The following is a 21,724-nucleotide window of genomic DNA, read 5'->3' on the forward strand; positions in this document are numbered from 1 at the left end:
CCATCTGCACAGGCATGAGGCTGGGCCAGGAAGCTGACAGTGGGACCAGGAGACCAGGAACAAGGAGCAGCATTACAAGGTCGGGGTCTCCACACCCCTGAAGGTTACGTGGAGGAGAAAGAGGCATAACTTGAAGTAAAGAAAATCGCCAGTGGCTTAGAACCATGTCTTCTACATAGCCAACTCTGGACCCTGGATAGAACGCTCATGAGGACAGCCTATGCCACATTATGCCAGGCTTGCCCTTTCAAATCTGGGATCCCCTTGAAATGCTAGGAGGTAATGTCTTAAGTTGTGAAAGGGATTTCATGTCTCAATTATCCATGACACCATTCTAGATACCCAGTCCTCTTGGGAGCATAGTACATGTTGAGGTTATTTCTTGAAAAACCTGCTCCCTCCAGAGGCTTCAAGTAACCGCCTCTGCAGTTGAGAAAGAATGGATAGAGGACATGTCACAAACCTATTTCTAAAATGTCCAAGGGCTGCCCCGCCCCAAGCTGAGGGCTGGGTTGTCCTCCACAGGTGTTCCCTGGGGCTAGAGAAGAACAGATTGAAAGCCATGCGCTTAGCACCCACCAAATTCTCAGGCCAATTCCCACAGTCAACAAAGGACTCTGAGGCAAGCAAGCACCATCACGGTGCCTCACTGCGCCCTGCTCCAAGAGAGGTCGGGAGCAGATCACAAAGACCTCACTGATACAAAAGAGAAATTACCAAACGTTTCAGACACCAAAGACGACCAAGGGGTCTTTGTTCTGCCACATTCAAATGAAACCACAGATGGCGAGAGGGACGAACAGCAACGATTACTCTTTTGCATTTCTTTTTTTTTTCCTCTTTTTCTTTCTTTTTTTCTTCTTCTTTTTTTTTTTTTTTAAAGAGCCTTGCATTGGTCAGTACAAAAAAAAAATTAAATTAAGTACTATAAACCTTAGTAATGACAATTTGAGAGCAGGAACAGCTCCAGCCTGGGAGAGAACATCTGTAAATCATGGCAGCCATGGCTTAACGCCATTCCTGGCGTGTGCGTGCATTCATGCTGGACACTGACTGCTACAGATGGGGGGAGGGGGGCGGGGGAGTGAAGAAACAAACCAACAGAATTTGGGCAGTCTAAAGTTTCATCTAGTGCACTGACTGGAGGCGCTACAGTTCAATACAGTTGAGGTTCAAGGTCCCTCACACATCCCTTCACCCATAAAAGGATGCAGCACACATTCACATAGAATCCCATGGCACGCCCTGATGGACTGGCTGCAGGATGCACTCAGTTGCAGTAGAGAATGAGATTGTCAGCAAGCAGTGCTCCAGAACAGTTTCTAAGTCATGTCCACTTTTAAAATCTTTGGAATAAATCAGATTTCTTTTTTCTTTAATACCCTCCAACTAACATATACATAATTGCTTCTAGCAAATGGAGTGTGTGTGTGTGTGTGTGTGTCTGTGTGTGTGTGTGTGTATGTATGTTTACAATGGTTTCTTTTCTTTTTTCTTTTTGGTCTAAATTGGAAAAAAAAAAAAAAAGTAAAACCAAAATGAAATTTCTAAAGGAAGGCTAGACCTCGAAATGCCCCAACTGTCCAACTGGAAGCTATAGCATTTGTGACAAAGCGGTCCCTTTACCCTCAGACAAGTAGATTCAACATTTCAGTAAAACCAAAGTTGTAGAAAGCTGAGAACCCAAGTGCCAAGGATCTTGAAGGTTGCTGTCATATGTGTTTGTGTTGCTTATATTATTATTATTTCCTTTAAAAGACTTCAGTTTTGCATCCCAAATATGCATGGGCGGCATTTTAACAGTCAGTAGATAAAACAGTCAGAGGAGGGCAGGAGGGAGCCGGCTGGTATGAAGGAGCAGCAACCATGTACGGACCAAATGCCATCTTTCTTTGTTAGACGTGTCTTGAAGGGATGGTCCCAGAATATACAAAATATACAATCTGCCTTAACGCCCACCCCGCCTGCTTGCATAGGCCAGTTAATGGTCCTAAAGGCAGTCTTTGGAGTTTAGGCCAGTGCCAGCTAGCTAAGAATTCGGGAAGATAGAAACCAACATTGGATGTGTGTGTGTGATATGCAAGTGAGTAATATAAATCCCTTGGAGTCAGCTTTCAGGGTAAATATGAGGCCTCTGTTGATCCTGGGTGCTCTAGGTCACAAGCCATGGTGGGTCTAGCCAAAAAGAACTAGTCCCCCACAAAGAGAGCCCTCCCTACACATCGGAAGAGAGACACCTCCACCCTTTCCTAAATGGACAACAACCTTCATCCCCACAACGGCATTTTGAAGTATGTTTAACAAGTGGGTATCATGATCTCAGTGGGTGAGTGAGGGAAGGGATGGGATGATGTTTTGTGAAGCCTCTAGACTTGGGAGGCATTTGCAGATTCCCCCACTCCTGGAAAAAGTGGTATTTTTGGCTTTTTGTCAGGTCATAACCCAGAGTTAGATTAAATACGCAGCTGCCCTTTGAGACTAGCGAGATCTATGCTGTGAGTGGTTACAGGGTAGCAATGACAGCAGAGTAGCTGCTCACTGTGAGCTGAGGTCATCACGCCTTAAGGAGGGATGAGAGAACTCTGATGTCCCATCTGATTGGCTGCTTCGAGAGCTAGACATCCAGGTGCCGAGAGAGTCCTGGAGAGGTTTAGTCCATGGAGAAAAGATAAAACATTTAAGCTTCCAAATAAGCTTTTTTTTTTTTTTTCAAGTTTTCATTAGCAAAAAATCAGAGAGATTTAAAAAGAAAAAAATCTAGCACTGGCAAGAAGGTGAGGCTCAAGGGGTATACTGTGATTTATCATCAAGGACTTTATTCTCTTGGCCACTTTGCAGTCATGCTAGAAGTTTCCAGAATCCCTAGTGCATATGATGTGCGAGAGTCAGAAAAAGTAAGAAAAGAAAACTCCTCCCTCGAGAGTAAAGTCTAGAGAGATGCAGGCCAGAAAGGTGTAAGGTGTAAATCCAGTCTGCCGCCGCTAAGGCCGTTGGTAGCAATTCAAAAGATCTCAGTGGTCCTAAAGAAGAACCAAAACCAACCGACAGTTCTGTGAGGAAGTCTGATGGACGGAATAGTAGGACTTTTTCACACACAAAGGACAAATAAACCAGGAGTTAAGTTTGGCTACCAAACTGCGATTTGGTTTTCTAGGTCAATCTCCCCCAACTATTTAAAAAGAAACATTAGTGCTACACATATGCAACCATAAGACGTTGGATTCTCTTATCACGTTGCACTGAGAAGTGAGTTCTGTAAGCCTCTGGGACTGCCGGCCACCACGGAGACATCCGGCTGCTTTGTTTTCCATTGGCAACAGCGGGAAGTAATCCAGTAGGCTGGAGTCAGCAGCCAGTGCTCGCTGAGTTCACCTGGCTTCCTTCTTCCTTGTCTTCTACCGTCTGGCTAGGGCAAGGCATAAGAAATAGATGTATATACTTTAAATATAGTTGAGTGCATGACAGTGGGTATGTGTGCGGGTCTGTGTGTGAGAGGGTGTGTGTACGTGTGCGTGTACATGTATGTACACAGAGGTTTGTAAGCAAGGACTTTCTTCTGCGGGGCAGAGCTCCCCGCCTGAAGTCCAGCCCTCGGCCTTACGGCATTTCCTTCCGGACATTGGCTGCTGCCATGGCAACTCTGGCCTTTGCGGTATCTTGTTCTTGTGGTTGTTTAGTTTTGTTTGTTTTTTAAATTTTGTTTTGTTTTGTTTAGATATGTCTCTTCATATGGAGAGCAAGATGGTCAGACCTGGAGAAACACCTAGAAGGACAAACAAGAAGCAGGTTAGAGAGGTCCGGGTACTTCTCTGTTTTAAAAAGACAGCACCCCTGAGTTACTGAGAGATTAGGAAGTGTGTGGGAGGAGTCAGCTCCAGTTAGACTGCTTTAATTCAAACCCTAGCTCTTCCAGTAGCTGTGTGGCTGATGGGGATGCTCATGGCACTGTCTCACATGTTTGTTTTAAGGATTCAGAAAGATAGGCATTAGAATATCATGCCACACGGAGTAAGATGTCAGTACATGGTGGCTGTTATGATTATAACTATAATTATTTACAAAGGAACAAAATGTGGAAGTGTTCTCTAAACACACAGCATGCTCATGCACAGTATATACAATAATGAATAACTGGCCAGTGCCACCACTGGCTAGTGGAACACGGATGTTTCAACACCCAGTTTGCCGTCTCAAGCTTTACAATGAAAGCCTAGGAGTGTATTGCCTGTGATTCCAGGTCCATACAGGCATAATATATTCACACCAAGGCAAAGAACGGAGAGTGGTGTTCACAGACTGAGTGTGTTATAGTGTATAGGCACTGTGCTGGGATATCCCCAACACTACCCTGGTGATAGCTCCATGGTGAGTCAGTCAGTCTGTGTGTGTGCATCTGTCTGTCTGTCTGATTCAGTACATGTTAAAGACCTAAGCTGAGACTTCAGAGGTGGAGAGCTATTGAATAGAGACTAGGGCTGCGGCTCTAGGACTAACACGTGGGGCTTAAGTTCCATAATCGAGTGCCTTCCTTGGCAGATGTTATGGTCATCGTCCTTCCTCTCTGATAGTAGACACACGATAGTCTCTTGGGTAGAAACCCTTTTATGTTCTCCGTAGTATAAAGCTGACCTTCCTTCTAAAGTGAAAGCCATGGTGGCCGTGATTGCTAAGCAACAGTCACATGACCCGCAGAGGCCAAAGGAAAGGTGGTTCTATAGCTACTGAAATTACTGGAAGAGAGACACGCTCCTTCCACTGGGAATGCTAAATGGCTCTAGGAGATGAGCTTAGAGCTGCTAGTGTGCCCATACTGCTACTGTGGAAAAACATGCTGGAGAAGGAAGTGGGCCGGGAAAAGAATCTAGACGGTATCTGGGAACTTGGATTTAGCCAACCTTAAAGACAAATTGAATTCCATTTCTAATAGTTATCCGAGCTAATAATCTAAGCTAATAAGTAACCTTTTACACTGACATCAGTCCAAGGCAGGATTCTGCATCTGAGCAATAACAGTGTGGGCATTTCCATGGTCTAACAGTATGCAGTGTCAGTCTGGCCAAAGTAATGCATGTAAAGCAACAGCCATGCATGGGTCTGGCTGGGTGCTCTCCTTCCTTAAGCTAGTCCTTGCCTTGCCTAGGACAACATTCCTAGGCATCCCTGTAGCTTGAGATAGCTCCACCACTCAAATTCCTTGCTAGGACATTAGCAAGCTACCCATTCAGGTTTGCAGAGTTTCCTGTCCAAAGCAAGACTTCCCTGTGTTTGCTCATTCTTAAACAAACAAATCACAAATCCACCCTGTTCCCTGACCCCACACTCTCCACACCCTCTGTTTATGCCCATTCCTTAAATAGGTACATGTGTACAACAGGACCCCAGGAGATGACGAGAAAAAAAAAAGACAGACAATAGAAAACTTATGGAACAGGAAAATTACAGCAGAACAATCTACTCCAATGGTCCCCCGAATAACAGTACCAGCCCTAGCAGCTTATTTTAGGCCCTTAATTTGGAGTGACCAAGTTATCTGGACTGTCCCTATGAAATAACTGAAACAGATTTGATGTATTATAAAACAGCGATATAGCTAAACAGTCTGCAGGGGGTTCAGCTTTGAACTTGTACAATTCTGTACTGTTACGGGGGGGCCCACCCACTGCCTTGTTCTCTTCCCTTCCCTCCATACCCCCCCCCTTTTTTTGCCTTTTCTAGCATCTAGAGGCTGCCCACACCATTTCTGGAAACTTCAACCCTCCATCATCAAAGCAGAATCCTTAAAAATGACAGAGGGGGTGAAAGAGCTAGAGCAGCCTGTATGGTGGAAGACTGGAGTCTCCAGCAGTGAGTGTGGGTACCCTCCAGCCCAGCGGTTCTCAACCTGTGGGCTGCAACCCTTTCTCAGGGGTCACCTATGATCATCAGTAAACACAGATATTTACATTAGTATTCATAATTATAGCAAAGTGGGACTCATAAAGTAGGATGAAAATAATTTTATGCTGGGGGGGGGTCACCACAACATGTGGAACTGTATTAAAGGGTTGCAGCATTAGAAAGGTTGAGAATCACTACTCTAGACCCTGGAAAAAGGTAATAAATAGACTACAAACCCTAAAACCTCTAGAATAGAAGATAGGCTACCAACACTCTGACCATAGTCTAGGGACAGGGACTTAAGTTGAACTGGAAGCTACAGACTGTCAAGAGAATGATTTTCTAATGTAAATAAGCATGAAACATCTGTTGTCACTGGTTGCTATGGCAGCAACCTAGCTAGCAATCAGTGGCAGGGTAGGGTTAGGATCCAAGACAAATCAAGAGAACAAACAGGCCCTTGGAATCCTGTTTGTCTCCAGGTTATATGGGAATTTGAACTGGTGTGATAAGGAGAGGCTCTGGCAGAGGGTCGACCCTGGTGAACATTATTCACCAGGTCACACGTGTTCAGCTTTTCCTCCACTCTGCTATGACAGGACATCTAACCATATATGCCCAACTATCTGCCTTTTGCCTGTAATATTTTTCAGGAAAACAGCCAAGCCCTTTAGCATGGTATGAAATACAAACTGTGTGCCAACTGACCCAAGCAGGCGTCTTCATTTGCTCAAATTCCAGGAAATGTTTGACAGACTTAGACCAGATTCCTCACCATTAAGGTTTCCACTCAAATTCAATATACCAGGTCAGGTACTTACTTGGGATTAATTTATATTTATCAATTCATACTTACTGAGCTCAGCATAGAAACAGGAAAGAGTAGTAGATAAGCCGAGCATCTAGACTCCAATCACTTTAGGGTACTGTACCCTAGGAAGTATTTAATGACTCACAAGCCTACTGAGCTCACATCACAAGGTCTTTAGTGATTGTGACTGCTTTGTTACAGAGGACTGGTCAATGCCCAGCGGTGTCCTCTTGCTTATGGTCAGGACCCTTTGAAGTCAAATGTGTTATCAAACCAACTGCAAGTCCCACTAGGGGACTAAGAGGCTAACAGGCGTGTTTCATCACCTAAAGGTGTACTCCTTCCTATAAGTACTAAAACACCCCCACTCAGCTATCCAAGACCTTGTCTGACTACCTTGGTAACAGCCCTACCTGGATCCTAAGAGCCTACTTAGGAGAAGGCTTTTCTGCATGTGCCCTGGAGAAGAAGTGGGGGCCAATACACCACTATCAGTAGCCTCATGCTCTCTGGGCTGGAAAGACCAGTCTCTCTTGCACTGCATCACTTGGTGAGCTACCCAGTAGGTTCGGTCTGGCGGTAAGGATATGATGGTGAGGATCCTCTGTAATCACCTCACTGGGTTTCCCTCCAGCCTGAACCTGAAGCCTGAGCATCTTCAGAGGCCAGGCAGGGAAAGTGTGCAGTGCAATGGAGCCAAGTGTAACAAACACGCAACACCCCCAGATGGTTTCTTTACATTTGCGGTAAGGCACCAAGTATGCAGAGATAGTACTCTCTGTAAGAGGAAATAATATAGAACATAGAATACTAGACAACAAACGACTCGCTCTCATGTTGAACAGGCAATCAGGAGTGGTGGGTATAGGAGAAAAGCAGTCATCACACTACGTGACAGCTACTCAGCTCCAGGCGGTGACAGCCGCCTAGGAATGCAGGCCTACAGTGGTCAGATACAATTGCTCTAGATAAAACTATAAATACGGACTTGTTTTGCATGTGACATTTAACAACCTTCAGCATGAGCGAAGAAAACACATATAATTACTTCTTGTGTTTTTAAAACTTGCACACATAAAATAAATGCAGAAATTATACGTGGTATATGTTTAAGAAAAGGAAGAGTAAATCTAGAGAGGAGAGGGAGAGGGGGAGGGGAAGGGAAAGGAAGAGGGAGAAGTCTGACTGTTCACACTCTGAACAGGGAACGGGCTCCAGCTACCAGGTGCGGGTATCCTCAATTTCCAAAGGTCAAAGTCACTTAAGGAAGGCAGCTTCCCATCACTCCAGGCCTTCCTTTCATCTGCCTTGGGGCCTCACGACAGTTCCCAGACCTGTCTATTCTTAGCACCCTAAGCAGTAAAATGAGAGGTACTGCCTGTCATGACACTAGTGAGTTCCAGCCCTCATTCCTGACGTTGAAAATGGACTCCTGACGTGGGGCATGGGACTCTGGTGGACTCAAACTCTTCCCTAGGTATCACGTCACAGAATCTGTACCACCAGAGTCCATCTCCAGAGACAGCAGTGTGTTCTGGTGAGGAAAGCAAAGCAAATGACTAACCAGATGACCCATTGCTGCTATTTCCTTCACACCAAACAGGCTTGGAATATTTTTCCCCGCATCCCCCACATGAGTGGGTGACTGCTAGTGTATCGGTGGCTCAACGTTAGGAATTCCTCAGTGTGTTGTTGAAATAGCAATTTCTTAGTCACTGCTCACTCTCCAAAACACACAATGCCACAATCTCTGAGCCTCAACACCCTTCAGAGATGGGTGTCTTATGTAGGTACCTCCAACCACCACACCCTGACAACTCACAGAGAACTCATCTTCATCCCGGGCTATCTAGACTTCTTTATTAGCCAAGGCTGGGAATGACTGAACCATCGACATGGGAGACAGAAGGTGAAGGGATTGCCAAACACAGAGTCACTGACTGGGACACGCCGAGGAAGAAAAGCTGCTGCCCTCTGCAAGTTCCAGAGGCCTTCTAGGGAATGGGATGGCCACTGCGGAACCAGGGCTGTGTTCCTGGGTAGCAGCAGACTCTGCTCTCCAGGCAGCAAAAGACAATAGCTGTGAGAGGCACACTTCCTCTGGCCTGGGGGAAGGTTATCTGTGCACTCCAGGAGCCATAGGCTCTTTATTTAGTTCTCAGAGGATGAAGATAAGGGAAAAATAGCCTCCTCAGGAAGAATGGGGGAGGAAAACCAGAACTGTCCTTTATGTGTATCCCCAAAGAGCACCAGGCAAACTTGGCTGAGCATGGATTTGGACATCCTCACCCTCCTCTCTAAGCAAGCAAGCCCTCAGAGGAAGGCCTGGCTGGTAGTAGATGCAGGTGTGGAGCACAGGGACTGGGAGAGGCAGGAAGTGAGGAAGATCTCATTTCCTCCCAAGGACAGCCAGGCCTCAGCGAACATCCTGCTTCCTCCCCTCCTGCCATCCTGCAAGCTGCTGTCCAAGCCGAGGGGCCCCTGAGGCTTTCAGGGGCTTTATTGTATTAGAAGCATTTTTCTCATCATAACCAAGACCTTTAGTATTGCATTAAAAAGATGGTTAATTTTCTTAAGCTTCCTTTTAAACACAGAAATAGGATTAGAAGGATAACATGCTCAGATGCAAGCCCATCATTTGATTATGTCTAAACCTAATCCTGCCTTCACCTTGGCCTGCAGAGTCTCCATTTTGGGGTTTATCGGCTGATAATGCCAGGGCTGTCAGATACTATTACTTGGGTATATCTGTTGCTACGTGATCTTCCGACTATCAAATGTTGAAGGTTTGAAATTGAATCACAGGATGAGTTTGCAGAGTATTGCCATCTTTGGACTCTTGAGCATGTCTTCAGCGAGGAAGGAATAATCCAGATATCCAAAGACTAGGCCCATTTTTAATAATGCTTTAGAAAAAAACCCTCTGAAATCGGCCTTTCTCCCATTAACCAAACTTTTTTTTTCTTTTCATATGAAAGACGGTATGGATGATATTGAAAAGGTCAGAGGAGGCAACTTCTACTACCCTTTCCAATACGCTGTTAATTCGCTGCCTCATCATCTACCTGTGTGAGGAACTACATCCTGTCTGTACCTAGTTACGAGCACTGGTTCAAAGTTAGCACTGAGTAAATGTTATGTAACCAAATGGAGAACCTGAAATTTTATTACATAAAAGAATGCATCTTCTTACCCTTTCAAGCAGTAGAGAAGTAAAAAGGTATTGCCAGACCCACAGAGCTGGGCATGAGACAGGCCTGCTTGCTACGAGACCCAGCGCATACATACAGACCCCCAACCTACTGCACTATCTCCTTCCTTAGCCCAGTAGCTTCGAAGTCACCTTACCTGTCGCAGTGGTTACACTTAAAGGGTTTTGCACCTGTGTGTTTCCTGTAGTGCCTTGTGAGCTCGTCGCTCCGTGCAAAACGCCACTCGCATCCTTCCCATGAGCACTTGTAAGGCTTCTCACCTGCAGAAGATACAGAAGGACCATGGTCAGCACAGGAGGATCTCATGCCCGCTGGCTTCTACTGCCCGGCGGCTGGTCTCAGCAGACGGCCTCTCAGATCGTTTTTTGGTAGACTACATTCTCTAACATAGAACATTATTTGGGGGAGAAAAAAAAAGCCTCCCGGTGCTGTGCGTTTCTTTTGTCTCTTTCCTTTTTTTTAACCTTCAAACCTACGGCTATCATTTCAGTTCCCAGAGTAGGGCACTTCCTTCAACTGGTGAGGGATCAATTTTTATTTATTTTCTATTCCCCAGAGCACTCCAAGCCCCATGGTCCGAGCAGAAAGGAAATTGCTATTTTCATCTGAACCACAAATGCTTCTAATTCTATTTTTCTCAAGAACCTCCAGTAACTTACCATTTCGGTCTTTTCTGTCTCTCCCTGACCCCTCCTCTTCTACCACAAACCATAGCCAGGGACCTAAGGGCTGGGACAAACACCTCGACCTCCAGAAACCCGAGTTCCTTCCAGCAAGTGGGACTGGGTGAACAGACAACACGACTACGGATGGAGAGGGAGTAAGACAAAAATCACTTCCCGACGGCCAGCATTCATCGAGAAACTGACTCAGTGGCTCTTCTAGAGTGTTCAAACTGGATAGTAATAGACATCGTTGCAAAATATTTTAGAAGTCAATTTGTAGAGCAAGTTTTAGCCGCAGGGAAGCTGCTGAGAAATATGAAATCTGAGCACTGGCGCTCAAGTGACCTTTCAACAGAATAAATACAGATGGAGATACGTACGAAAAAGTGCAGGACTTTTTTTTTTTTTAAACCCATCACATCTGTCACCAAACAGGACAAATATTTATCCTTCCAACTATATAGTGAGCTGATCCTAATTAAGTAGAATTATAATGTTTAAAGACCAATGAAATCATGAAGTGGAGCCCCTCCCTGCAAAAGGCAGATAAGCAAATGGTTTAGGGTCCAAAAGCCAACCTCCCTGGGGTCCTACAGGCAAGGCTGGTTAATCTTGGGTGACTGTCTAACCTTGGGTAAGTTAACAAAGCTTTCTTTGCTCCTGTTTTCTCAGGGATAACAATAGTGTGTGCCCCTAACATGTTTGGAAAGATTAACAATGTGGCAATAAATTATGTGTTAATTAGAAATAGTAGCTAGCACATGGGAGACTCATAGAATCAGTAAATATTATAAGGTATATAATTTGAGGTCTGGAAAGATGGCTCACTAACGTGCTTGATGCATACGCATGGGCACATGCGTATGCATCTACAGCACCCACAGAAAAGAGCTGGGTACAGCTGTGCACTCCTGTCATCCTGCCACTAGAGAAGTGAGACGAGCAGGTTCCTGGAGTCCATGAGCCTGGCAGCCAGTGAGAGGTTCAGTGCTCCAGGTTCAGTGAGAGATCCTATCTCAAAATCCAAAAGGGTGAGCAACTGAGGAAGACACCTGATGTTGACCTCTGGCCTTCACATTTGTGAACACATATCTGCACATGCACCTGCGTGCACATATAGATACAACTACAAGAACACAGACATATGTATGTATATACATACATACCTCCATATCCCCCTCTCTCACCCTCTCTCTCTCTCTCTCTCTCTCACACACACACACACACACACACACACACACAGAGAGAGAGAGAGAGAGAGAGAGAGAGAGAGAGAGAGAGAGAGAGAGAGAGAAAGAGAGAGAATTTCAGGCTACAGAGACTACACATCCAAAGTACTCCATATGTACCCATCTTTTTCCCTTTCAACAGCTACATCTCTACCACACAACCTTTAAGAAGACAGTACCCAGGCACTGTATTTAGCATATTTTTTTCTTCCCACATTTTCTTCCCTTTAATCTTGACTACAAAGCATCCACAATTTCTGTTTCTATCACCTAGAATCAAATCTAACACATTTGAAATTATTATTTCACTATATTGGTACCCCAATGAGTCTGCTGCTCTACAAGACCCAGTACAGAAGAGGAGACACGAATTTCTTCCAAAGGGAACCAAGAATACATAGAGCACTGAGAGCCTGGAAGTAAATATTCATTTTTAGAAACTGTGTTGAGTGTGTGTGTGTGTGTGTGTGTGTGTGTGTGTGTGTATGTAAAACCAAGCAGTTCACTTTAATGCTAGCTCCTTGATGTAAGATACTTGAAAGGATGTATCTGATGATGGAGGACAAGAGATGCCCCACAGTTTGGGAGTGACTTTGCTTGAATTCATTATTCTGTACTTTTATCTGTCCAATATTTTATTAGTAAGCCTGTGATTTTGAAAGAAGCTATGGTACATACAACTGGTACCTACTGAACAGACAATGAACCTCAATTCCTCCCCTACCACTCCCCTCACCCCCAGTTCCTGTGTTTGTATGAGCTGTTAGGGGTGGTGGTGGGGGGGAAGGGAAGGCACTCCATGGAGTCAGTGCAGTCAGCTTAAATACTGAGGAACAGGGAGACAGTTCAAGTTTTAATAGTTGTTTAGTATGTGATAGAGAAAAGACCAGAGTGCTCTTCAGGAATGCTCAGAATGAGAGGGATACCACAAGAAAAGCAAGGCACTCAGTGCCCTGTCTGAAAGCCTAGTGGGCACAGTACTTGATGCCAAGCATCACTCATACGGCTGTTCTTTTGCATGGCGATCTGATAGAAAAGAACTATAGAAATATGAACAAGGCCCCTAAATGGCCAGAAAATCAAAATGCCTTCCAGTCCCAAAGACACTCAAGCAACTACAACTACAACAACAACAACAACAACACTGTCTAAAGACTGGAGTTTCCTAATACCAGGGACCAAACATGGTCAAATCACAACCAAGAGCTGAGGGAACACCATGAAATCCCACAGCAGTAAGCCAATACCCTTTGCTCCAGATCAACCTACACTGGAACTGGCTGGTCCAGCAGAGTAACCATGTTGTGGAGGGTCCACAAAGGACAGAAGCAGGTGGCACTTAGCATTTGATTCCCTCATTTCAAATTGTGTATGGTTTAAACACACACACACACACACACACACACACACACACACACACACACAAAACACTGAAGTTTTAGTCATTTTCCCTAAAATACTGCAGTTCCTGGCACACAGCAGCTATCCTATGCAGAAAAGAGTTCTGAGTCCTGGTGGCGGTGACGCTTTTGTCACAGGATAGATAGAGTGAGAGAGCAGGAGGCCTGACCTGGCTTAGGGTCCATTCTCCCAGCACCGTCTGCTGTGGTCAGGCACTGTGGAACAGAGCAGAAGGCAGGCCTCTCTGTGATTGACATCTTAGGCACAAACATCATATTTGGGTGACTCACTAGGCTGAGCAGTTTACCTTCAAGTTACCATTTTTTGGCAAATACTCATTAGTGAGGAAATTTAAGTAATCATGAGAGAATGAGAGAATTTAGCAAAACAAAGGATCTGTGTTGGAACCACAGAGAGTTCAGAGATCAGCGGAGCAGAAAAGTCATATGGAGTTGGGCCTATGCCTCCCCATTCAGGAATAGCACTTCCACACTCTGTGCCCAGATGCTGAAGTTGGTCTGTACTTGTGAGATGGGTTTGTAGAATTCTTGTTAGCATTTCCATCACTGCCCAGACCCCACCTCCCCATGAGAACTCAGGTGTGGACACACCGATACCAACAAGGTACAAGTTTCTATTTTCCGAGTCTACCTGCAGGAAAATTTGCTCGCTCAATAAAAGGTCTAATCTTTTTTCTTTATAACGGGACTTCCCTGTTTGGAACAGAAAATAAAATTTAATGAGGAAGAAGGAGAAAGGAAGGAAAGGGAGAAAAGAACTGAAAGTTGGGGAAGAAAGAAGATTGGAGGGTTAAGGGAGAGGGGAGACAAGAGGAGGAGAGAAGGAAGGAGAAAGAGGGATGGGAGCGGGAGGAAGAGAGGGGAGAGACATACAATGAAGGAGAGGAGGAAGAAGAAGAGGATGGAGAGAGAAGGGAAGGGGGAATAACAGGAAAAGAGAGATATTAAGGAGAGGTTGCTCAATTGTAAGTGGGACAGGTTAAGCTGTTACTCAGTTCTTCTTCCCACCTGACCTTCTCCTCCACCCTGCCTTCTTGTCTTTTCTAGACATTGCTCCAGGATATAAAAGTGAAGCACACAGCAGGCTCAGCTTGCTACACACCAAGAGTGAGCAAAAATGTCCCGGAGTAGGGCATTTGAGACAGGCAGATTAAGGGACACATAAAGCATGAGGTCCAGAGTCTCCAATGGATCACACAGTAGTTATAGGTGTTCCCATCACAGAGGTGGCTCTGCGCCCGGCTCTGCGCCCGGCTCTGCGCCCATCTTGCTGGGCAGGGAAGAGAGTACTCTTCAGAACCCCCAGATTTCACGTTGAATACCAAGAACCACTTTGCCTGCCTGGCAATCACCTCAAGAACTTGTTCCCCTGGGGGAGACGGGCCACCTCAGAGGTGATTTACAGCTGGATGAGGGCTCTTAAGGAGAGGTAAGGGTGCCTGAGAAACACAACTGACATTTATCAAGGTTGAATTACGGCAAGAATTCACGCACTTCCACAAAATGGATCTGAAATGGGGTATGCTCTAAACCAGCATGCTTTTCACCCTGCTTCTCACAGGGTCACTCTCCCTAAACTGCGATCCGCAGATGTGATCGATCAAACAACTCCATCATAAACGCTTTCTGACCACTCACCCCAAACATATGTAGATTTACTCATGGATTATATAAATATACTAAAGTGCTACTATGTTAGGATATTGTAAAGCCTATGTTCAATAGAGCAATTAAAAAGAATGAGGCCAAATTAAATATAAATAAAGTCACACATTATTCTTCTTGCATTCAAAACTGTAAATTAAATATAAATAGAAGTTATACTTTTTTCCTCTTGCGCTTGAAAAGGCAGAGTTGCACCGTCCAGCTTCTGAGGCCAGGGTCCTGCTGCTTCGGCCCTATGCCACTGGCTGGCTTCCACTCTGGGCCCTTACACTTATTCTTCTTACAGCAGTCACAGAAATGTTGAAAATTCAAATCACAGCATGTGTCTCTTTCAGGGAATCTTGACGGATTATAAATCCATACAATTGGCTTCCTTGACATTCCCTGGTGGATTTTGTTTTACAAATTTGAAAATCTTATTCTGAGGGCTGGAGAGATAGCTCAGTGGGTAAAGGACTTTCCATCAAAGCATGAAGACCCGAGTCTGGAATCCTAGGACCCACGTGAAAATCCAAGCATCAGCATTGTGGCACACAGCTATAATCCCAGAGCTCAGTGGGGGAAGTCAGGATACCTGAAACTCACTGGCCAGGCAGGAGCTCTAAGGTTCAGTGAGAGACTCTCTCAAAACAAATGAGGTAGAGAGTAACTGGAGAAAGAAGATATCCAATATTCAACTCCACACACATACATGCACATGTGCATGCAGTCTAACGCACACTCACAATTTTTCTGTGAAAGGTGGCAATAGAGTACACTAGGCTACCAAAAACATTCTCTCCTTAAAAACAGTTAAAATGAAATCCAAGTGTATAATGGTTCCCTATCACTCTCAGACTAAAAGTCCCAAGCCTACAAGCAGTAGATATCGTAGTCAGTATGACCTGACTCCTGGCTACCTTTCTCATCTCATCTTTCTCCTCTACCAACCTCCCCTTCCTGCCCCTCTGCTTCCCGCACGCACTTCTGCCTCAGGGCCTCTGTCCGATCTTGTCTTGCCCTATGCTTGAACATTCTTGCCCCTTCACATAATTCTTCATTCAGCCTCTGGCTCAGAGTATACCCACCCTCCATTAAAAAGTTGGGAAAGAGTGACACAGTGGCACACACTGTCATCTTAGCTTGTGAGAGGTGGAGAGGCGGGGGGTGGGGGTGGGAGTACAGAGTTCAAAGCCAGCCTGGACCACAAAGGGAAGCCTTGTCTCTAAATGAAAATTAGGTGCAGCCTGTTCCTTTATCAACAGCACTTGGTTGCTTTGAAATGAGATAGCATGGTGTTGGTGGGTGCTAACGTCCCTTGCCTCTGCTACCCTGTCAGTTTCAGGCAAGCATCCATTTTATTATTGCAATGCCAACAGCCCTGAGCATGCTGTCACATGTTCTCCATAGAACACACTAAATTAATGATAATAATAATAATAATAATAATAATAATAATAATAATAATAACTCCCCAAACCTACTACATCTTCATTGTTGGCAAAGACTGGAGTCCACACAGGAGCAAGATACCTTGTATGAATTCTAATCCTTGTTGCCCTAGAGATAAAACGTGCTTGGCCTTTTAAATCTGACATTCCTCTTGAAAGTGGACTAAAATGTGCTCCTCTATGATGTATTCCTTCACTATCAGAGGTCACTTCCATCTCTTCCCCACCTCTCATGGCCTAAAGAGAGTCCTGACCACCTGTATCGCACACCTAAGATCCAGGCCTGCCCCCTGAAAAGCACCAACTTATGGAGCCCATTTACAAAGGCTGCCTCTGGACTGGACTAGAGAGCATCCCTGGTAGAGCAGATGCACTGAGCTTCAAGTTCACCTTTAAGATACAGATGGTACCATGAAATATGAGCATGAAGCAGGATTGTACACTGAGGGATATTTAAAAAAAAAAAAAAAAAAAGAACCTTGCAAATGAGTATTGTGCATGCAAATATTCTAAATCCACTTCCTGACTTGCAAAAACATCATTTCTAATCCATGTCTTAAAAAGAGAAGAACTTTGACATGGCTAGAGTTGTGCAAAGGTTAATTGGAATCCTTATTTATTTGCAATGTGATTACTAGGCATCTGGCCATGTCAAGGTTAGGGTCCTTTTCAGGACTTGGATTAAGAATGTGGAAATCTCTCAGGTCAGGACATGGGAAGGTTAGAGAATACCTGCAGTTTCCCTTTAGGAATAACCGTCAGCCATTAGCAAAGACCCAGGGAATGAATCAGAGAGACAATACCGTGAAGCTTTCCTGTTTCCAGAAAGAGAACAACCAGCAAACATCTGTCCACACCGTGGCAACCCCTATAGCTCAGACTATAGGTACTGCACAGTTAAAAAGTACATACTGAGTTACTGGTAAGTTCTGCTTTGGAAAATTGCCCAGATTTCTCTTTGATTCTAGCTGTATCTTAAGTATTTTCTCCAATAAAGGCTTAGTTGACAGATAGAAAAGAAGACAAAAACTATACTTCTGCAGAACATCAAAAGCATCTGCAATAGCTACTATACAAAATAAAGAGCATCTCCACTAATCCCCATCCCACATTGACCTTCCACTCATCCATCATTCTCTCACCAAGGCCTTGCAGGTGCCAGGACTGGAGCCACTGTGTTTACACAAAGCATTTATCCATTTTTCAGGGCAAGTCAGTATATATTCTATTTTTTAATTCATTCCACAAACATCTTTAAGGCAACGGCCAGCTTGGGTTAGCTGAACTCTTCAGAGCCTTGGGTGTCTTTACAATGGTTGAAAAATAATTGAAATCACATATTTAAAGATGTCCAGGTCCTAGGCCAGAACATGGAGATGGAAAGGATCTGACTTACTCTCAGAGCCTCTGACTAGGACACTGGACACAAGGCCCACGTGGATGTGCATCCTTGAAATGCACTGAGGGAACCAAAGAACTGAACCTATAGTTGTAAAATGGACCTTAGTAACTAAAGCCGTGCAAAATGTTTTGTACTCTTAGCAGGACCGTACTCCTGTAAGTTTAACACATGGATTCAGATATGCCATCAAAAGTAAAATATTGTGTATTTTAAAGACTCACTCTAAAAGGAGTGGAGAATATTTTTTCATATTGATTTTCTGTTATCATATTTGTTCACATTGGTTTATGTAAAGTATGCTGCCAAAGTTACTTTTACCTGTTTCTTTTTTACTTTTTGGCAGTGCTTTGTTTGAGCTAAGCAAAAATTCTTGCCACTGAGCTATAACTCCCAGCCTCCTTTCTACCTAAAAAAGATAAAAAATTGACTCTGTGGCTTACATATATTTCTGCTCTGGACTGAGTTTCACACAAGCCCCATGACCAACTCAGCCTGAAAGGTCCATCCTCCTCCATATTACCATCTTGCTGCCCAGTGCACCCCAAGGCCTCACACCCAGTGTTGACATTTCCCTGTTCTTATGTGTGGGAGAAGCAAGCTTTCTCCCACACTCATAATCTTGCACGAATTCTCAACTACAAGAGGATGGAGGAGAGGGAATCTTGGCAGCCACACTCAGTTATTCTACTTCGGTGTGTCCTCAAATCTTCCTTTTCTTTCCTTTCTCCCTCCTGCTCCTCCCACACATCCCTGGCCCCTGGTTGCTTATGTCTCTGTCTGGAAGGTCCTGGCAAACTCCTGTAAGTAAAGGCAGCCCTTCCTAGTTTAGAAGATTCTCCTCCTTGTTGCTGCAAAGAAACTAATGACCCAAGTCACCCAAGTCAATTGACTAGATCACCCAAGTCACCCTTCTATGGAAGAATCTGCTCTGAGAATCTCTTTGCATGACTTTTAGCGCCTGATCAAGTGATATTCAAGACAAGGTGTCCAGGTGAGGGCAGTATGCAAGTGTGGAAGGAAGGGAACTTGGTTAAGTTTAAACAAACATGTGCAAAGGGCCTGAGAATAGGAGCTTGGGACAGTAAATCAAAAGACTCAAAGAAGCCTTCTCTCATCTCCACAGCCAAACTTAATAGATGGGTGCAGTCTCTCCATGCTAGAGAGCAAACTTCATTGAGATCAGGAACCATTCTTTACTTTATTCACAAAGCACAGCATAAACTTCCTCTGGTGTATGGTGTGTGTGTGTGTGTGTGTGTGTATGTGTGTGTGTATGTGTGTGTGTGTGTTAGAGCGAGACAGAGAGAAAGAAAGAGAGAGAGAGAGAGAGAGAGAGAGAGAGAGAGAATACAAAACAAAAGCAGCATTACAATATTTTATCCTCTTTGTAGGGCTACATAACTTTCACCATTCAAAGTTTAACATATGTATTGAGTTATGCCTTTAACATATATGTGTTAATTTTGACATACATATTTCACAAAAGTGCCACACCGTCTCTTGCCATGAATAATCTCTTATCGTGGGAGGTCTCTCACTCTCACTTCTGATCACATTAGAGGCCCCTTAGGGTCCAGAAAAAAACTCCACCCTGAGTGTCTGATTCGTTTGAGGACTCGGGAATCCCACTTGTAGCAAATTTCCAGCGGATGCTTCAGAAACCATTGCTCCAAAGGGGGAAATGTCTTATTCTAGCTCTACTGTTGTCATATAACAACAGTGTGTCCTCACAGAGTCCAGTAGCAGTGACGTTCTGTAAGAAGTTCTTGGGGCTGGAAAGACTGCTCAGTGGGTAAAGCACTACGAATGTAAGCCTGCGGCCTGATGACCCAAGTCCAACCTCTGGAACCTATGTAAAAACAGCTGGATGTGGTGGTGTACATCTGTAATCCCAACATTCTACAATGGGATAGGAGGTGGAGATCGGAGAATCACCTAGAAGCTGATCGCCAGCTAGCCTAGAGTACACAGCACAGTCGCTGTGAAAACTGACTCTGCCTCTGACATCCACATGTGCTTTGGGGCCTGTGCTCACTGGCTCCAATGAAACCTAGTGTCTGACTATGCCTGGTGAACTACAAAGTCCCACTCAAACAGAAGGTGTTACTTTAATTTGTGGTGGGGGCAGCAAGACGGATCTGGAACATGGGATGCCAGAAAAGATGGTGGGAGGAGAGTCCCTTGTCATGTGTACATAAGTGAGGGCAAGGACACGGGGCTTCTTCGTGAGTATTACACTGCAAGTGAGGGGACACACAGGGTCACTCTCTGGCTTACACTGCCCTGCACAGCACAGCACAGACAGAAGAACACACAGAAACAGACAAATCCTTTGGAGACATGTTCCACTTTTAATTCTTTATTCACAAAGCAAAGCATAAACTTTAGGAAGCAAAGTGTCAGATCTGTCGTGACTGCGTTTGAAATGTTGGAGAACTGGGTTGATCATGAAAGTGAGGGAACGATATAGATACTGAAATAAGTTTAACTGTTGAAAGTTAAGAAGCGTTTTCAATGTGCAATATGAGATTCCATCACATGTGCTTGGAGACACACCTCACTGAGCTTCCCCTAAGCCAAAGGATGGTGGTAGGTGTTAGCATTCAGAATCTGCCCGCAGCGGATATGTGGGTGGGTCCACAGAGCTGTCACCAGGACAACGGCCACCATATTCCCAGAATCCATAGAGATCACCTCCCACCTTTACCTGCGAGGCCACTACGTCACAACCCATATATATAAGACAATTCCTCCATCTTCGCTCTCTCTCTCTCTTTCTTCTTCTCTCTCCCCCTTCTCTCTTCCTGCGCTGCTACCCCCCTACCCCCCTTCCAATTAAACCTCTTACACATGAAACTGCCTGAGCCTGGTGTCTGCAGACGCTTTCTGCCGCGACTCAAAACCCATCAGTAGGCAACTTCCTTGTTTAATTCAAAATGCACTAAGTGTTCTAATATGTTCTAGTGGGGTTAGGCAAAGCACAACCAGTGAATATAAGACCCTGAACACTACAAAGTCCCACAATGGTTACGATAGATGCACTGCTATTCTCCCAAGACTGTAGACTCATTTACACATTAAGGCATAAAGCAGCAATTCGAGGGCATTCTTGGCTACACAGCAAGTTCAAGGCCAGCAATCTCAAAGGAACCCCCCAAAGAGAGGGACAGAGGCAGGGGGAAGTGGATGAAAACAGACAACACTGTATTCAGCACTCCATGCTCTCCAGTTATGAAACAGGAAATGATGACCTCCTGAACTTGAGACAGTTTAACTACTACTTTTGCACGTGGTTTGAGTTTACTTTTAAAACTTATTTTTTTTATCAGCTAGTTTGGAGATTAATCTAACAAAAGCGTGAAGCTTAAATATGTTTTAGAAATTTAAATTATACTTGGAGACTTAAATATATTTTGCTGATGACTGGTTACAATACAGTTACAGACTAGGTATCTGTTAAACTTGAATAAAAAGTTACTAAGGCATTCAATCCTTTCCATTTCATAAAACAACTTCACTACCATGTGAAATAATTTCAAATTAATCTGTAAGATGTTTCTTCCATTTACAACTACCTCTGTAAATTCCTCTGTAACTAAGCCATTCCTACCATTCATGCTGATATTTAGGTAGAAATATGACTGTTAAAAAATAGGGGCTTCATTTAAACTCACCTTTGGTCAATCCTTGGGATTTGCTTTCAAATATAAAGATTGTCATAAAGCATTAAAGAATAGACTCTTAGTACAGTAAAACTTGCAAAGGACAAAATAATTCACCTTTACCTCTCAGACAATGCCTGGGTCCCTAAAGAGATGAATCCATCTCAAAGACTGACAGCCCGAGAGTGTGTATCCAACTGAATGTCGCAATGAATTTCTTCTTCTTGACTGGAATTTGGTAGTAAGAAAAGGAACAACTGTGGATTATCCAGGTCTGAGTAAGGGCTGGCCTAAATGACAACCCACTGTGTGAGGTGGCTGGTGCTTGGGAATCACAGAAAATGGGGTGC

At 44.4% G+C, this 21,724-nt stretch overlaps 1 protein-coding gene across 5 annotated transcripts in view; it reads right to left on the minus strand.

Annotated features, from left to right (window-relative positions):
• Positions 1-67: 67 nt before the first annotated feature.
• Positions 68-21,724, minus strand: part of Klf7 (Kruppel like factor 7) — a 90,885-nt gene continuing 69,228 nt past the window's right edge. For all 5 annotated transcript variants that reach the window (XM_031367731.1, XM_031367732.1, XM_031367733.1 and 2 more), the window contains 2 exons: positions 10,037-10,160; positions 68-3,763 (listed from right to left, as the gene is read on the minus strand). In XM_031367731.1, the coding sequence (XP_031223591.1) occupies positions 3,712-3,763; positions 10,037-10,160 (176 nt within the window). In that variant the 3' untranslated portion in view covers positions 68-3,711. The remainder of the gene's footprint in view (positions 3,764-10,036; positions 10,161-21,724) is intronic.

This window comes from Mastomys coucha, unplaced genomic scaffold (genome assembly GCF_008632895.1).
Source record: "Mastomys coucha isolate ucsf_1 unplaced genomic scaffold, UCSF_Mcou_1 pScaffold14, whole genome shotgun sequence".
NCBI lineage: Eukaryota > Metazoa > Chordata > Mammalia > Rodentia > Muridae > Mastomys > Mastomys coucha.